Consider the following 18,487-nt stretch of genomic DNA (forward strand, 5'->3'; position numbering starts at 1 on the left):
GACGACTGCGGCCGGGGGGGAAGGCGGGGAGGGGGCCCTGGGGCGTCGCTGGTGTATCTGAACCCATCGCCAACTATTGAATTTGATCGTCGCGCGAATACTCATTTGAAAGACGGACCTAGTTTTATATACGAAATGACCTTATTCAGATCACATGCATCCTAGGACCTAGGAAATGCATCATTCACATGTATAAGCATCGCTCTGAAGATTCGGCTAAACAAGAAGGAAAAAAACAGTTAAAACATGGTCAGAGACGATCCGGTAGTCCCGATAAAGCCTGGTTTGGCATGGCTCCAAGCAGCTCCAGCTACGCGAAGAAACCCTAGCTAGTGAAGCCAATGATAATAATAGCTTTATCAGCTCTGAGTTTATTTTAAGAAAAAAAGAGATTAAAAAAGTATCTTTTTTTGCGAGCAATCTTACTGCATAAAGCAATATACAAACACAGCAGAGTCAATCGTGTTCTAAGTCAAGGTCAGATGTGCCATTTTATTTTTGTAGTATGTCCATGCCAGTCTTGCAAAGTAGCACCATATTCCAGCACCCATAACAGAAATGAAGCATGATTAAATCACTAAATGATTCTATCTCGAGCATAAGCTAAACCGTGTTACCGTAAAATAGTGACCAAAACATGAACCCGTGATACTTATGGTTTCACTGATCTTTAGGTTGAAACACAAATGCTTTCTATGCATGCTGACAAAAGAGGTGAATAAAGTCTACTATGGCTCCATTTGGATCTTCTTCTCAGACAGCGTACCTTATAAACTACTCGACATTACTGATATGAAAGCAGAGGACAAAAGTAAGACAAGTCATTTTTGTTGGTTGGAGTAGTCTTAGTTTGTGACACACTGTCATCACCTTATTCTTCTTGTGGGCAAAATTGTATACAAAGTATAGGAAGGCATGGAAAATTTGAAGAAAAAACACATGTAATCTGACAGAAACGAACACTCACCATATATGATCAAATCTCCTGTATCAGACCATTGAATCCAATCTCAAGATTCAGGAAAACAAAGCATAACTAAAAAAAAAGCAGAGAAGAAGCTACAGACAGAAGGGGAGGATTACAGCACCAATCCAGTGCGCAAGCACTACAAGAGGGAGAAGAGGAAGGACCCTGCAAACCTGCAACCAATAATCCCACCCAGCGAGCACCGCCAGATCTCAGGCACCATGAATGGAGAGAGACAACTTTAAACCTCGCCACCTCAGATATGCAGGAACTGTCAGAGGCCATGTCACCTCGTACTCACCCTCGCCAACAGCGCCTTCCCCTTCCCCCTTGTGGCCTTCTTTTGAACAAAACCATCCACAGCAACAGATGTAGGTTCTCCTCTCCTCAAGCGGCTTGGACACGGACAGGGATAGAGTTGCAAGGAAGGAGGCGACCAGAGAGGAGTGCAGCGCAAGGGAATTGAGAGATTCAGCAAATGGTGAGAGGAATGTGAGCGGAGTCATGACCCCTACGGGCATGAGCACCCCAGAGACTAGCTCCATGATAACGCTCTCCATGAGCGTCGGGCATGAGCACCCTAGAGACTGGCTCCATGACAACGCTCGCCGTGAGCGTTTCCAGCAAGCCTGGCTAGGATCCCTCCGTTGCTATCCCATGGCCTGGCATAGGGCCTCGGTTAGGCATCAAAACACAGCAAGGCTGCATTCCTAGAGCCTATCTAGCCCCTTAACTACCCCATCCAAACACACACGATGTGAATTTTGTGAATTGCAATGCTGCAATTAGCACGCAACACAGCCTATGATGTTGCTGAATAGGGTCAGGATAACAAATTCAGTAAGTCCTTTCAAGACTGATCACGGATCATATGTACACCCTGAAAGAAAAACATGGAGGACTTTTTTTTTTCCAAAAAGACATATTTAAATGTAAGACATGTAGATCCCCTAGCAATACTGAAATCATTAGTGCCTTCTCCAGCCAAACACATATATTTAACAGTGTTTCCCTTTTTGTGCTCATGTTGGGCTTCACCTCTAGCCTATCCCAACTTGCTTGACACTACAATGCTTTGTTGTTGTTGACAAAGTATACAGTATGCACACACTTAACATCATCAAGAAGCTATGGTAGATTATACCAATTGAAGACAATTTATCCCTTGTCTCAATATACTTAAGGGTCAAAATAAGCAAATGCTGGAATGTGGATGTGTGGTATCATTGCAATTACATATAATGCCTTGCACATCGCACCAAAAGCTTAAATAAAGTTCCAGGTTGCATTTAACAGCTACATTCCCAAGGTTCAACATGCAAACGGAGCCAACAAACCATTTGTTGAATAGTGAATCACAGGTTGATCATCCAACTAGCCTAGACTAATCTTTAACAGAGTATATTCAATAACAAGGTAGTTGGAATATCTATTAAAAATGCTTTACCAAGTTATTCAAATGTACTTGACTCTGTCCTTACTTTACAATGTGAACAATAAGCTTCCAGATATAGAGAAGATATGGAGTAACTCCTGTAAAACAAAGGCTCACTAAGAATAAAAATAAACGACTGTAACATGAATCTCAAGTGCAAAGTTAGAAGTTCACAATCACAACACTTTGTAACTCAATTGTCATATCACTTGCACAAAGACCATTCTCAGCAATCATTATTATTTGGTAAGAACACAAACAATTTGAATCTAATAACAATCTACTGTATTGTAGGAATCTAACAATTTAGCAAAGCAAGGTACTAAGGTAAACAATTGATACTAGGCATATAATAAGTAAAATCAATGGTAGAATACAATGGTTTATGAAGTGAAGTATAAAGCACCATTACAATGATCTGAGATCAGCCCTAAAGTTCATAAATAGTCAGGAAGACATGAGCAGGTAAAATCGCTACCATAGAAGATTCTACTCGAAAAGCCCAAGCATATGATAGAAGGCAATTACAATTGAAAGCCAACAAAAAGGAGCAGCTTACCGAGCACTAATCCTCATCATCTTCTTCTGAGCTCCCAACATCACTACTGTACTCATCACTACTACTGCTATCAAAATCAAGCTGCACAGGCTGGACCTGTATTGGCTCTTGGCCCATTGGCACCACTGGTCGCACTGCAACAGGTGGCTGCGGCACAGGGGCCTGTGGCTCTTCGCCCTTGATACCAGGTAGTATCTCATCAGGTGGCAGCGTGATCGGGTCACCAGGCTTCCATCCCGGCGGCGGCTTTAGCTCCTTCGGGAACATGGGTGGCAAGGTGTTTGGTAGCCTCGATGGCCCCTCCTGTGGTGGTTCATACAGTGGTGCAGCCTCCACTTCTGCTGCGATCCCCTCCTTCGCATCCAATGGCTTCTTGGGCACCCCTACATCCAAATCAGCAAACAGATACAGCTGCGACGCCCTCATCTGATTTTCCTGTGGTACAGGTGGCAGGCTGACACGGAGAGGCAGCCCAGCACCATGCTCCGGCGGAGCAAAGGTTGTGTAACTTATGCGGTGCGCGTAGGCCAGGATATCATCCAGCTTAAGGCTGGAGTGGAGGGACGTGCCGAAGTGGCCCTCCGACGCCGGCTCGGAGTCGTCAGCCGCAGCGGCGCCACGCGGGCGTTTGGGATCGCGGCGGTAGTCAGCGTAGTCGTCGACGAGGCGGTCAAGTACTTGGTGAGCCTCGTGCAGCTTCTTCGCAAAGGCTAGCAGCGCAGCATCCTTGGCACGCGCCTCGCGGGCAAGGCGCGCGCGCCCATCCTGCAGGTCGAGGGTCTCTTGCAGCTCGGCGACGGCCTCGAAGAGCTGCGTCTGCAGGGTGGTGAGAAGAGAAAGCGCGTCGTTGGTGGAGGAGATCGGGGTTGGGAGCGGCGGCGCAGAGGAGGACACCGATGGCAGGAAGGTGGGGAACGACCCCCGGTACGCTTGGATCCACGCGGCGCGGTTGGGCGAGAGCTCGAAGAGGTTGGAAGCGAGCGAAGATATAAGCTGGAGCAGCGATTGCGCGCGCGGAAGCGGCGGCAGGAGCGGTAGCAGCGACGGCGAGGTGGTTAGGGTTGGGGCCGCGCTGGCGCCAGCGGCTGCACTCGAGGGCAGACTGCCGTGTGGAGGCGATGACGTGGGATTCAAGGGGACCGGATTGGGCGGGAGCGACGGCGACGAGGCTGTGAGCCCCAACCTCGCCGGGGAAGGCAGGTGCGACTGCATCATCGCGGCGGCGGCGGCGGAGGGCGCAGCAAACGGACGCGAGCTCGAGATGCTCGTGCTTGGTAAGTCAAGCCAAGCCTTCGCTTCGTGGGCTCATGAGCCGAAAATGGGCGGCTAGCTAGGTGTGTTTGGGCTTTTTGTGTATTGATCAGGCCCAACTAATCCGCGTTAAAAGCCCTCTCCTTGCCTACCCACCCGCCGCTTCGTCCCAAATCCCTGTTGGCGGGAGACGAGCAGCACGCCGCCTCCGCTTCCCGCGCAACGCAAAGCAGCAAATCGAAGTAGCCATGGACGGCGGATCCTCCACACTGGCGAGCCCCCAACCGACGGCGGCCGCGGCCGCGTCCGCGGCAGAGATGGAGGAGTACCGAAACTGGAAGAAGAACGCGGCGGTGCTTTACGACCTCGTCATCTCCCACCCGCTCGAGTGGCCGTCGCTCACCGTGCAGTGGCTCCCATCGGAGCCCTCGGCCCGCAGACACCGGCTCGTCGTGGGCACTCACACGTCCGACGAGGCCCCCAACAACCTCATGGTCTTGGACGCGGTGCTGCCGCTCCCACCTCGCCTCGCTGCAGCCGCCGCTGCCTCGGGCGGCGCCGTCCCGTCCCCGTCCGTGTCCGTCTCCCGCGTGGCGCCACACAGTGGCGAGGTCAACCGCGCGCGCTGCATGCCGCAGCGTCCCTATACGGTGGCCACCAAAACGTGCGTCGACGAGGTGCACGTGTACCATCTCGGCGATGGCGACGGCAGCGGGAAGAGCGGCGCCGATGTTGTGCTCAGGGGGCATGAGGCGGAGGGTTATGGCTTGTCATGGAGCCCGATGAAGGAGGGGCGGCTGCTGAGCGGCTCGTATGATAAGAAGATTTGCCTGTGGGATCTCTCCTCTGGGAGTGGAGCTCCTGTTCTGGATGCACAACAGGTGTTTGAGGTAATGCCCCGTTGGATGCTCCTGTTTCTTTTTCTTCGATTAATTAATGTGCTCGGTGCTCTTTATTCACTATCACTGCATTTTCGGGTCATATACTTACAGTCACTTGATTATCGTGTGACTTGATGCACCGGAGCAATTTGATTTGTACTTCTTTTCTTTTTCTAATGACACTATGTTCATTTGTTTGTATTATATGAAAATTGGGATTAGAACAGTGTGTGCAGTAACTCGATTTCATATAGATTTTCCATAGTTATTTATGATAATAACCGGTCAACTGGAGGTGATTGAGATGTAGGTTTAAGGAAAAGTAGCAAGCCTAGGCACATCCTGAGGGAAATTTGAGCATGCAGCATGGATTGATACTTTTTATGTCTCATCTTATTCCGTAAACAAACTGATTATGTCTGAACAGTGTGCACAGTAACTCGAGTTCATATAGATTTTCCATAATTATTTATGATAATACTCTGAGGTGATTGAGATGTAGGTTTATGGAAAAGTAGCAAGCCTTGGCACATCCTGAGGGAAATTTGAGCATGGCTTCATACGTCGTATGTCTTATCTTGTTCTGTAAACCAACTGATTATGTCTGATTTAAGAAGTTTGTATGTTTTGTGATGTTCAACCAAGGAAATAGCCATTTGTGAAATCTATTTTAACATGCTTAACATGGGGATAGTATTAGAAATGAAGCAGCTGTCTGGCTCCTCTTTGCAAGTGAGTAGTGATTCACTGTGATCCACTTATTCCCTAACATGTCCATGCTTCTCCCTTTCTATATATAATTTGGCCAGCGGTCTGTGACGAGAAGAGCCTTTACACATTGATTAATCAATTCCGGAGAGACTATATTCTCTGTTCCTGTACCTCCATTAGAGGCAGAAGTTCTCTGTTCCCATAGCCCTGTTTGAAGCAAAAGTGATCATCATCATGTGGCCCTATCTGTCTGCCCCTGATTTCTGTTAATACTACGAGAACTTGCATCGGTTGTGTACAATTAAGGGTATTTATGTTTTCACTTATATGCTTTGCAGTCAGCATAGATTCATGTAGCTTATATTCCTTCTGTTGAAATCCAAGAACTATTATCTGAGGGTTTTTTTGTTCATACTACCATGCTTTGCCACACAAGCTTCTGAAATCCACTCCATTCATACATATATGTTTTTCGAAGTGATTTTTGTTATTTCCTTTTTATGTTGCCAAGGAAATCAACTTCAGGTTTTGTGTTCCTTTTTCGTTTGTTAAACCCACAGCTATATATGAGGCAATAAATCAATAACACAGACAAGCAACAAGTTATTTGGTCTTCGTATAAAAAACTTGTAGAACTAAAAGAATATATGAAAGATATTAGTTGTTTACCTTTCAAGCCTCCACTTTGTTCTTTACCTTTACTCACTAACTGCGTCTAATATGTCTATTAATTCTTTCATAGCAATTGGTATTCTTGCTAGATATCACATCGGTCATAACACAGAGGGGCTTTGTATATATTGTCTTCATTTCCAAAGGACAGTGTTTCTCTTATATTCATTCTCCTAAAGCAGTTTGTTCAGAGCAGGAGATGTGCACTTCAACCAGTCAGTTACTATGAAAACCACTAAGAACATGACGAGTCTTCATGAATCGTATCCACAAACCTTCTAGATAGGATGATAAAGTTGGGTATCAACAACCCCTAATTAGCTCTCTTAAGCAACTGAAATATCGTAGTAAAAGTAAAATTTATGTACTGTTTGCATTTTTTTCTATAAAAAGCAAATCGATTCATATGAAAATGTAGTTTTAGAACTTAATGAGATTGAGTTTATATTTGATACGGATTGACAAGGGATAGATGGGATAGCAAGAAGAACCAGCTAAGTCACCCTCCTTGCATGCCCCAAGCTGATGGTGTGGCTGGGCTTTTATAGTCATCCCTAACAAACTAACAATCTTGGTTTACCTAAGAACCTGGTAACGAAAGATATGCCAACAAAAACACCAAATGATCCTAATCTCCTCTAAATGACATGCCACTGTTGCCATATTGATGGGCCCAGGCCCATAACAGTCAGTCTCTTTTTTCCAAGAATGAGTTATTACGTCGTTACTGTAGTTTGTTTTTGTACAGTGTTTCTTGTCATGTAAAAAATACTGTGGACTTGGGCTCCTGTAGAAATGTGACTGTTTGTTGTGTCTGGGTGTTTCCAGCTTGTGTTGATAAGAGGATAGTTGTTATTAATAATGCATAGTCCATGTGTTTCTGTGTTTGTTTTTACCTCACCTATCTAATAAGTACTGTCAGATTGCATTCATTCAAAACATGTTAGAAATCCAGACTTTTATGAGGATTATTTATTTATATGTTCAACTATACACAAAGAAGGGCATAATGATCTTGCCAGTGTGTTGTTTTATTCAGGGTCTAATGAATATTTGCTTTTGCAGGCTCATGAGGATCTCGTTGAAGATGTTGCTTGGCACCTGAAGGATGAAAATATATTTGGATCTGTTGGGGATGACTGCAAGTTGATGATGTGGGACTTGCGTACAAACAAACCCGAACAATCTATTGCTGCGCATCAAAAGGAGGTGGGCATGCTGTAATCTTGGATTATCAAACTGTATGTTGAGGCCTGGATGATTGCACAGTTGCATTTGCACAATATCCTTACATGTTCATATTAACCAGCAGTTCATAGGAGCGGTATATGAAACATGTTTTATAAAGCTATAAGATAATGTTCACTGCACCCCCATCAGATAATTTCCCCTTTTTCAGTTTATTGTTGGACATTATGTATTGACACTACCTACTTCTGGTACCTTATTTTTACTGCTAAGATAATTTTACACACATGATTCAGTTATGTGTGGCCTCCCTTATGATAAGGCAAATGGTGTGCACTGATGGTCATCCAACCTTTCAGTTGGTGTTTTTATTTGCTTCAAAGAAAAGTTTGGTTTTGTAAAAATTGTTATATGCTCGGTATGTCAGTCATGTCATATGTCATGGATTGGTTTATGTTCATAGTGTGCGTGCTTCCCTTTTCCAGGTCAACTCTTTGTCATTCAATCCATTCAATGAATGGATATTGGCTACAGCATCCGGAGACGCAACTATCAAACTATTTGACATGCGAAAACTATCAAGAAGCTTGCATACTTTCGACAGTCATGAGTATGTATTTTTTTCTGTGCCCTATGTGTTCAGTCTTTATTTCTTCGACAGTCATAGAATGTGCCGTAGCCAAATAAACAGCTGCATTATTTAATCCTTTTACATTTTTGCATTGTATACATTTGTACCGATTTGTTGGAAGATAACAAGTATATTAATGGGGCGGGGCACTTCACTTGCAAACCATTTATGGCACTATTTGTTGTAATGTGCAGTTGGTACAGAACATAGATGATACTGATTTCTTTAATGCGCAAACTTATCAAGTCACAAAGTTCAATTAAAAAAAGCCAATTTGCAAATTTCTTTTCAGAAAGTATTAGCAACCTGCTTTGAAGCACTGAAGCACACTGTATAAGTCAGTCTATCTGTTTATCTAACTTAATTCATTTATGTAGCTTGTCTTACTTTTCTCCGTTGTGTCTGACATTTTATGTTGCGCAATTTGCACCTGTAGGGCGGAGGTGTTTCAGGTTGAATGGAATCCAAATTTGGCTACTGTATTAGCTTCATCTGCCGCAGACAAGAGAGTGATGATATGGGATATTAATAGGTAAGTTGAGTGAAATTCAGCTCCAAAGTTCTATTATGTTTGCAGTTGTATGAGATTTATCCAGTTCAACAGGTACATTGGGGGAGCTCTCCAAGCAAATAATTAACACATTTACAAATGCTAACTGTACAAACGCTAAATCTATAGGAATTACCTTTGAGAGCTTTTAGTTGCTAGAGCTCATGTGATTTGCTAAAATTTCATATTCTTAAAGTCAAATCCTTGGTATTTTTTTATGCTTGGTATGTTCCATCAACATGACAGATTCCAATACAAGCTGAAGCAAAGGCTCTGGTCTTATTGGTGATCATTTCTTTTGACCATCGTCCCATTCCTTTTTCTGATTCTCTGTGCTGTGTCCCTTTAGGATTGGCGATGAGCAGTCAGAGGAGGATGCAGACGACGGACCACCGGAGCTGCTGTTCGTTCATGGAGGCCACACAGCCAAGATATCAGAACTGTCGTGGAATCCTAGCGAGAAATGGGTCATTGCCAGCGTGGCTGAAGATAACATCCTGCAGATCTGGGAGATGGCAGAAAGCATCTACTGTGATGACCTCTCCATGCAGGTTAACTGACCTGACTCATGCCCTGAAAGCATAACGGTGAGTTACCTGTTCAATGGTGCAAGCGTATCTGGAGGGATTGTATGCAGTTAACCTGTAGGATTTGTTCACTGCAGAGTTGGTATCTATAATAAGAACTCTTTAAACCTAGTCTGGATCTTGTCTGATTGAGCCTTTCGTCAGGCCTAAATCGTGATCAGTTCGTAAGTTTCAAATTGTAGGTCAGTTTGACTTTTCAACAGTTTGAAACTTACTACTCCCTCTGTCCCTCCGCCCCAAAAGAATTATAGGTTTGGTCAAAATCAAAGTATAGTATGAAATATGTTTCATGATAAATCAATGATAAAGATTATTCCATCCGTTTTAAATTATAAGACGCTTTGGATTTTTTAGATCCATTGATCTTACTATGTATCTAGAGATAAATGTGCGTAGAAATGTTAAAACGTCTTATAATTTATGATGGAGGAAGTTGTCGGCGCTGGGAACACAATGATCAACGCCGGGGAGAGACCGCGCGGAGTGGATCCCGAGCTCTCTCCGGGCTTTGGAAGGGCACCACCGGACTAGACGGTCATGACCTTTGGGGCGTGCCAGTCAATTTGACCTGTAATTGACAAGGGAGCAAGGCTGATCAGTAATTTAAGGTGGAACATGACGGTCATTTGTCCAGACAGTTCCAAATGTGCGGCCAAGTGGCCAATAAGATAAGGCTATCGACTTCCAGCATGTTCATGATGTATGATAAGTAAAATAAACATATCGACAATCATCAGTTACTCAAATACATAGATCTAACCTGCGGATTATCATGAAAGCATGCAAAAGATGGAAAAAGATGGGTGTGGAAGCATATGATTTGATTGAGAAACATACTAGCTTTTAACCAGGACAAAAACAAGTAAAAAGCATATAAACAGCCAATATATATTCTAAAAAAGATAGGCTATTTGCTAAACAGTCAATTCTAGCGAAAGAAGGGTCATAGCATGCAACCACTCAACCGTTAGACGTGTATAAATCCGTACACTTATCAGATCCAATCTACTATCTTTAACAGTGGGGGTTAGACCTAAATGATGCGGCCATAATAAAGATAACAAATTAAACATTCAAAGCATATAGATCTATAAACGCTTAACGAGATCGCGGGAACATGCTATGATTGTGAAAGCTTAGGCGATCGGCTAAATAGCCGGTGCAGACATAGCATACAGCCGAAGACTATGCTTGGTCATAAGCAAGGCTTACTACCCGGCGATTTCTGGTCTATGATGCTAACAGTGGGGGGTCAGACCTAATCGATGCAGCCATAATAGCACTTCTAGACCAGATCTCATCAACTAGGAAGCCTTACCTAGGGCTAAACATGCCTGGACCACATGCTATCTTCGATCAAGATCAGAATAGAACGGCTAGACTAGCAAGAACCATCGTCATAGCAAGATGTAAACGATGTAGTGTGACGAGATGACGATTCTAAAAGATACAAAACCAATCTATCTCAATCTTAACCGAGCAGGAGATTCGTATCAAAATTCGTACGAGATCAGACTTAACCGACGACAGCCGTGCGGATTTTGATAAGAACCAAGGATAACTATCAGCAATTGAAAGAGATCAGACTTAACTGAGGGCAGCCTTATAATTAACCGACGATAACTAACTTATACCAAGCTTGTAAGAGATCAGACTTAACCGAGGGCAGCTTTACAAACACAATATAAGTCGTGACGGATACTTATAGACAAACCGGAGATCAGACCTAATCGAGGGCAGCCCTGCTTGGCGAAGAACTCGTCGAAATCTACTCTACTCCTACTTCTAAGGGGTGGCGTAAGCTGAAAAGTAAAGGTACTGGTTTGTGTTGATCGTTGGAGATGTCTATTACAATAGCCGGGGTTCAATATTTATACCCAAGGCTAAACTACGAGTCCTGGTCCGATAAGACTAGTTATGAAAACTTGGAAAAGAAAACAAAACTTTCTAATTTAAGATAACTTGGACTCCAATCTTTCCTTTCTATGGAGCCTGACGTGCCTTCTTGCATCATTAAAAGGTCCTAATGGCTAGAGGGGGGGTGAATAGCCTATTAAAAATTTCTACAACACTTAACAAACCGGTTAGACAATTATAAAGCGAAGCAAGTGTTGCGCTAGCCTACTAAAATAGCAAACCACCTACCACAATTCTAGTTTATATAGTTTCTATTCATACAATAGCTATGACACTACACTAAGTTAGTGTGCTCTCAAAAGCTAACTAAAGAGCCACACTAACCAAACTAACAAGCTCTCACAACTAGCTACACTAAAGAGCTTGATAACTAGTTTGCGGTAATGTAATGAGAGTGAGCAAGAAGGTTATACCGCCATGTCGAGGAAGGAGCCAATCAATTACAAGAATGAATAACAATGAAGACCAATCACCTCGGAATCAAATGATGAACACAATGATTTTTTACCGAGGTTCACTTGCTTGCCGGCAAGCTAGTCCTCGTTGTGGCGATTCACTCACTTGGAGGTTCACGAGCTAATTGGCATCACACGCCAAACCCTCAATAGGGTGCCGCACAACCAACACAAGATGAGGATCACACAAGCCACGAGCAATCCACTAGAGTACCTTTTGGCTCTCCGCCGGGGAAAGGTCAAGAACCCCTCACAATCACCATGATCGGAGCCGAAGACAATCACCACTCTCCGCTCGACGATCCTCGCTGCTCCAAGCTATCTAGGTGGCAGCAACCACCAAGAGTAACAAACGAATCCCGCAGCGAAACACGAACACCAAGTGCCTCTAGATGCAAACACTCAAGCAATGCACTTGGATTCTCTCCCAATCTCACAAAGATGATGAATCAATGATGGAGATGAGTGGGAGGGCTTTGTCTAAGCTCACAAGGTTGCTATGTCAATGTAAATGGCCAAGAGAGTGAGCTTGAGCCGGCTATAGAGCTTAAATAGAAGCCCCCACGAAATAGAGCCATTGTACCCCTTCACTGGGCACAACACGGGGTGACCGGATGCTCCGGTCATATCGACTGGACGCTGGACCTCAGCGTCTGGTCACGCGATGCGTGCCACGTGTCCCCTCTCTTCAAATGTTGATCGCCCGATCTCAACGGTCAAGTGATGACCGGATGCTGCAGCTCAAAGTGACCGGACACTGAACCCCAGCGTCCGGTCGTTTCCAGTAAGCATCCAGAGATGACTTTTCACGACCGGACGTGTCTGGTCGTTTTAGCGCCAGCGTCCGGTCGACGACCGACGCTGCACTTCTTCTGCTGCTACTGACCGAACGCGCCGATCCTTCAGAGACCAGCGTCCGGTCACTTACAGTGACCTTCGTCTTTTCTGTCTAGGGCACCGGTGGCACCGTCGGACTGTCCGCACTCTACTAGCGGACACTCCACCGGTGAAGTTCCTATCCCTTGCTCAAATGTGCCAACCACCAAGTGTATCACCTTGTGCACATGTGTTAGCATATTTTCACAAACATTTTCAAGGGTGTTAGCACTCCACTAGATCCTAAATGCATATGCAATGAGTTAGAGCATCTAGTGACACTTTGATAACCGCATTCCGATACGAGTTTCACCCCTCTTAATAGTATGGCTATCGATCCTAAATGTGATCACACTCACTAAGTGTCTCGATCACCAAAACAAAATAGCTCCTACCATTTATACCTTTGCCTTGAGCCTTTTGTTTTTCTCTTTCTTCTTTTCAAGTCCAAGCACTTGATCATCACCATGGCATCACCATCATCATGTCATGATCTTCATTTGCTTCACCACTTGGAATGTGCTACCTATCTCATGATCACTTGATAAACTAGGTTAGCACTTAGGGTTTCATCAATTCACCAAAACCAAACTAGAGCTTTCAATCATATCTCGCTGCCTTTGCCAGTAGGGCTCATTCCCTTGATGTCGTCATTTCGCTAGCTGATCTGGCAATCTGTTTAGCCGATTCAACTGGAGGACTCGGCCTTCCTTGATAATTTCTTGTCTTCAGGGACTTTCTATCTCGAATTAAATTTTTGTGTCAACACATATCCTCTAATTTTGGGATAAAATGATTTTAGTCCGAAATTATCTTCTATGCTATGTTGAGACCGTCGATGTGTCTTTAACTGGGACCGAGAACTTTATCCTAGGGCTCACTAGTTCTTTTTCTCTTTATGCTCTCGGTCATTTGCACGCTTCACGGGTATGCCATTTCTTTGTTGGCGTCCTACGTCCCAAAGTTCCATGGGTGCACTATTGCTTCATGGGTATTTGGATTCAGCTTCTCTGGTTGACTATAAATATTCATATGATCTTGACGAGAACGACCCAACAATCCAGCCATGTTCCTCTAGCTTCCGCTCCCCTGAGCGCTCTTGGCTTTGTTAGATCCTCCTTGGACCAACACTTCATCATGAAAAAACCTGGTGGCTAGAAGAATTCTTGTGTTTAGGGTGATTGTGTCGCCCATTTTAGTGTCTTGTCAAGCAAGGGAATCAGCCACCGTGGTTAGAAGAATTCTTGTGATATCACCTGAGTCTTCTCACCATTGGTATGAGGCTGTTTCAGCGTTTGCATGGGCTCGAATATGTGGACACCTTCCCCTTGTTTGTTCTGTCCATGCCAAGAAGCCTGCGAAGTTGACCAGTGCATTCTTGATGAATAGGTCTATTTCTTTCTCCCCTTGATGCTACTCCCATCCTTTAGCCGACATGACCCACTTTTTTGGCTTTGTGGGGTTCAGACTCCCTTCAATCCAATGAAGTCTTCTTGGGCTGGCTAATCGATTTTGGTTGTAATCCTTTTTGTAACAATCCTCCAGGATCCGAGGTATCATAATCTTAGAAAGCAATAAATTTGAATCTGTTGCGTCTCCTAATTTTTCGCAAACTGTCCCCTCAATCTCCGGAGTGACGATTTCTTTCCATAACCGATTCCGATTGCGCATCCTCGAGGAGGTCTATCGTCGCGTCTTCTGGGTTATAAATATGGGCCATGGCCGTGGACGAGAAACCAATCTACCACATCTCGATTTTCTTGTGTCCCGAGCGCGAACTGCTCCTCTCATCTTCAGATCCAAAATTGTCATCTTTTCCATAAAGATGGAGAATGGCAGGCAACCTGCTGATGAGATTCCCGATGAGTTCGTGCCGCCATACCAGCATTCTTGTCTCAAGAGTAAGGATGAACATGGTTTTGTGATCCTTGAGCTGATTAGTCTAACCTTTCATATCTGCAGGGCCAACTCGAATGGTGGCCTCCTTCCCCGCATGATCGTTGGTCCCAGTGGTGCGCAGGTGGTGGCTCTAGTAAACTCCTCCACGGGATCCTCTGATTCCCATGGGAACGACATCTGTCGACTTGTTTAAGAGAGAGATGAGGCCTAGGTGTGGTATTCCAATGAGGCTCGTGATCTTGGGCGCATGGATTTCCATCTGAATGCTCTACAGGATGCGCTCACCATCTCAGAGAATTGGGCCAACTCTGCTCAAGTGAGGTTGGCCGAAGCTGAGGCTAGAATCACAGGTGAGATTTCTTGCGGCAACTTCTATTCTCACAACCCTGATCTCGTAGAACTCTGACTGTTTCTCCTTTGGATTCATCAGCTTTGTCAGTGCAGCTTGAAAGTCTCCAACTGGCTGTGGATTATGCGACAGGATTCGTCAATGCTATGGGTGTTGTATCGGTGGCCTGTTTGCACGACGTCTCGAATCGCGTCAGGGAGATTGGTCTTGATGGTGTTTGTCACGGTACTGCTGTTGCCCTGGCCGTGGCGCAAGTTCGCTCTGGATGCGAGCTTTGACTTCTTCCCCATGGTTTTCCAGCGATCGACCATCCTAAAGATCATGAGAGCTTGATTGAGGATTTCTCCAACGCCGCCAACACCATAGCTTTGTCTTCCCCGGCCGGAGACATTGTGAACAAAGTATTTCTCGGCCTTTAAATTGTAACAGGAAACTAGCGAATAAACCTTTTATGTTTGAAGCAATTTTTCCTCTTTTGTTTCCTTATGCAAGGCGGATCTTCCTTTTTATTTTTATTTTTTGCACTACAGGCGATGCATACCGCACCGGCTTTTGCCTGCTTAGGCTGAATTTTGTTATTCATTTTTTGTTCTAAAGGCGATATTTTCTTATATCGACTGTAAAAGCTCGATTGAAAATTCAATCGGCTAATTCAAGCATCGACCCAAATACTGGGATAATACTTCTTGAAGTGCTTTCCATTAAGCGCTCTGTTGAATTCTTCACCTTCTAGCATTTCATAGAAGTAAGCATTACCAGGCACACATCGAGTAATATGATAAAGCCCTTCCCAGTCAGGAGACCGCTTGCCATATGCGCTGTCTTTGGTCCCAATTGGTAGGATCAGCTTCCAAACCAATTCACCTTCGTGGAACTGCTTGACTTTGACTTTCTTGTCATAATATTTGGCGATCCTTAGTTTGTTAGCTTCAATGTTTTCCAAAGCATGAAGCCGATGACCATTTAGATCTTCTAGATCATCCATCATCAAAACTTTGTAATCACCGGCTGTTAGATTTTCTTGAGATTCAATACGCCATGATCCAATTCTGATCTCCCAAGAAAGAATGGCTACATTTCCATAAACTAATTCATAAGGAGGGCACTTAGTTGATCCGTGGCATGCCATCTGATAGGCCCATAATGATTCATTCAATGTTAAGTGCCATTTTCTTGGTCGATCGATTATCTTCTTCTTGATCAATTTAATCAATGTCTAATTGGACGCCTCTGTTTGTCCATTGGCCTGGGCATAGTTGGGAGAAGAGTTTAATAATTTGAATCCTGTGCCGGTAGCAAAGCTCCCAAACTCCTCAGCAATGAACATTGCCCCTTGGTCGGTAGTGATAGTCTGAGGGATCCCAAACCGATAGATGATATGCTCCTGGACAAAGTCAATCATGTTTTGGGACATCACTATTTTTAGTGGGATTGCTTCAACCCACTTGGTGAAATAAACCGTCGCCACCACCATGAACTTATGGCCTTTGCTGGATGGTGGATAAATTTGTCCGATTATGTTAATTCCCCAACCTCTGAACGACCATGGCATGATTATAGGATTCATGACTGATGCTGGTGATCTTTGAACATTACCAAATCTTTGGCAATCCTGACATCATTTGTAATACTCAAAACAATCTTCCAGCATCATCGGCCAGAAATACCCTGATCTTCGGATAATCCATTTCATTTTATAAGTCGACTGATGAGCTCCGCAAACTCCTTCGTGGACCTCACCCATGAGGACCTTAACATCCTCTTGTCTCAGGCATCTGAGTAACACCCCATCAATCGTCCTATAGTATAGCTGCTCATCCAGTAGTACGTATTTGATCGATTTATACCTAAGCTTCCTAGAGACCTTCTGTGATGGATTCCTAAAATAGTCCATTATTTCTTCCCACCAATCATTGGCAACGACCTCGTTACTAAGGATCTCCTAAATTTGTCGATAACCAGAAGCACTTTGAGCTAGCCGGTTAGCCTCTTGATTATGAGCTCTCGGGATATGCCTGATGGTGACCATGGGGAACTCGTCGATCAAACTTCTACATTTCTCATAGTAACCTCTCAAGATATCATCTTTACACTCGTACAGGCCGATCAACTGATTAATCACCAACTGAGAATCTCAAAAAAAATTCAATTGCATCGGCCTTTACTTCTTGAAGAAGTTGAAGCCCCTTAAGGATAGCCTCATATTCAGCTTGATTATTGGTCATTGGCTTGATAGTATATGCGAATTCAAAACTTGGTCCTTGGGGCGAAATGATAACGATGCCAATACCCACCACCCTACTTGCACGACGAGCCATCGAAGAATAAAGTCCAAGGCATTAGCTCCACATAACCAATACTAGGTCCATAATGATGAGTCACGAAATCAGCCATTATCTATCCTTTGACTGCTCAGGCCGATTCATATCTTATGTCAAACTCAGACAATGCCAGGATCCACTTTCCTACTCTCCCGTTCAGAATTAGCATTGACAAACATATGCTTGATCACGTCGGCCTTAGATACCACAATACACTCGGCCGATAGCAAATAATATCGTAATTTGATGCATGAGAAATATAGTGTCGGGTTCATAAACCTAGGGTCCCCAATGGACCCGCTTCCCTACAAAACCTGGCCCAGGCAGGCGGTGCAGCGATAGCACACGCCTGGGCTGGCCCAAATACATAATGACAGGCCGAGACAATGATTCGGTCCTCGACGAAAGGCCTGGCCAAGGTGGGGACCGCGGTCCGACTCTGACCCCCTTCTCTGACCAAGGATACGCTAGACCTCTGCTCGTTGCTCTTTCCCGACCGACATGGTCGAGACCGATTGGGAACGACTAACCGGGGAAGCCCGCTTAGTATGGGCCCAGGGAGCAGGCGGAGCAGTTATGGTAAGGCGCTCAAGTCAACCACAATACCGAGGACTGTATCCTGCCATGCCCTGCGTACCTGCAGGCCGGTGCCATCGGGGCATGTCAGGCGAACACGGTAGAGCCTGCTTGACGCGTCAGAGTATAAACAGTATTGTGGGCACCATCGTTTGCCATACTAGGCAAACATGGTAGAGCCTGCCAGATGTGTCTGAACATAAACAGTATTGTGGACGCCGACGGCCATCCCATACCCGATGGTGTGGGCAACAAGACTAGGCAGCACACATATACACACACACACACACACTCTCTCTCTCTATTTTTTCTGACTTGTAAGGCCATCTCCTTCAACTATAAAAGGGGATGAGCTCTCTCCTAAAAGCCCCCCCAAGACTGGTCGACTCGATAGCTCAATAGCTCTAGGACTCAATAGCTACACAGTCTACACGCTCTCAACAACTGATAAGCTCAGACACACAGAGCATACGTTTCAATACTTAGCACACGTTTGAGCATCCGTCACTCTCTTCCACTCGGTTCAGAGTTCGACCGGGCCTCTAACACCCCCTTCTCATTCCTTACTCGTTTGTAACCCCGCAGCAAACTTCGAGCACCTGGGCTCAGGAATAAAGTCACTGACCGACCTCAACTGGATGTAGGGCCTGTTGCCTAAACCA

The 18,487-nt window shown here is 44.8% G+C and overlaps 3 protein-coding genes across 3 annotated transcripts; 1 reads left to right on the forward strand and 2 right to left on the reverse strand.

Annotated features, from left to right (window-relative positions):
• Positions 1–576: 576 nt before the first annotated feature.
• LOC136550077 (mediator of RNA polymerase II transcription subunit 4) lies at positions 577–4,301 on the reverse strand. The gene is made up of 2 exons (XM_066541530.1): positions 2,962–4,301; positions 577–2,500 (listed from the first exon to the last, which is right to left on the reverse strand). The coding sequence occupies exon 1, from the start codon at positions 4,174–4,176 to the stop codon at positions 2,968–2,970; it is 1,209 nt and encodes a 402-aa protein (XP_066397627.1). The 5' UTR covers positions 4,177–4,301; the 3' UTR covers positions 577–2,500; positions 2,962–2,967.
• Positions 4,302–4,313: 12 nt separating this feature from the next.
• LOC136550076 (histone-binding protein MSI1 homolog) lies at positions 4,314–9,665 on the forward strand. The gene is made up of 5 exons (XM_066541528.1): positions 4,314–5,102; positions 7,542–7,685; positions 8,150–8,274; positions 8,732–8,827; positions 9,195–9,665. The coding sequence occupies exons 1-5, from the start codon at positions 4,461–4,463 to the stop codon at positions 9,403–9,405; spliced, it is 1,218 nt and encodes a 405-aa protein (XP_066397625.1). The 5' UTR covers positions 4,314–4,460; the 3' UTR covers positions 9,406–9,665.
• Positions 9,666–15,580: 5,915 nt separating this feature from the next.
• Positions 15,581–16,057, reverse strand: LOC136548858 (uncharacterized). The gene has a single exon (XM_066540233.1). It carries the CDS (start codon positions 16,055–16,057, stop codon positions 15,581–15,583), a length of 477 nt encoding a protein of 158 aa, XP_066396330.1.
• Between the last annotated feature and the right edge of the window lie 2,430 nt (positions 16,058–18,487).

The sequence above is a fragment of the Miscanthus floridulus genome, chromosome 4, assembly GCF_019320115.1.
Source record: "Miscanthus floridulus cultivar M001 chromosome 4, ASM1932011v1, whole genome shotgun sequence".
NCBI lineage: Eukaryota > Viridiplantae > Streptophyta > Magnoliopsida > Poales > Poaceae > Miscanthus > Miscanthus floridulus.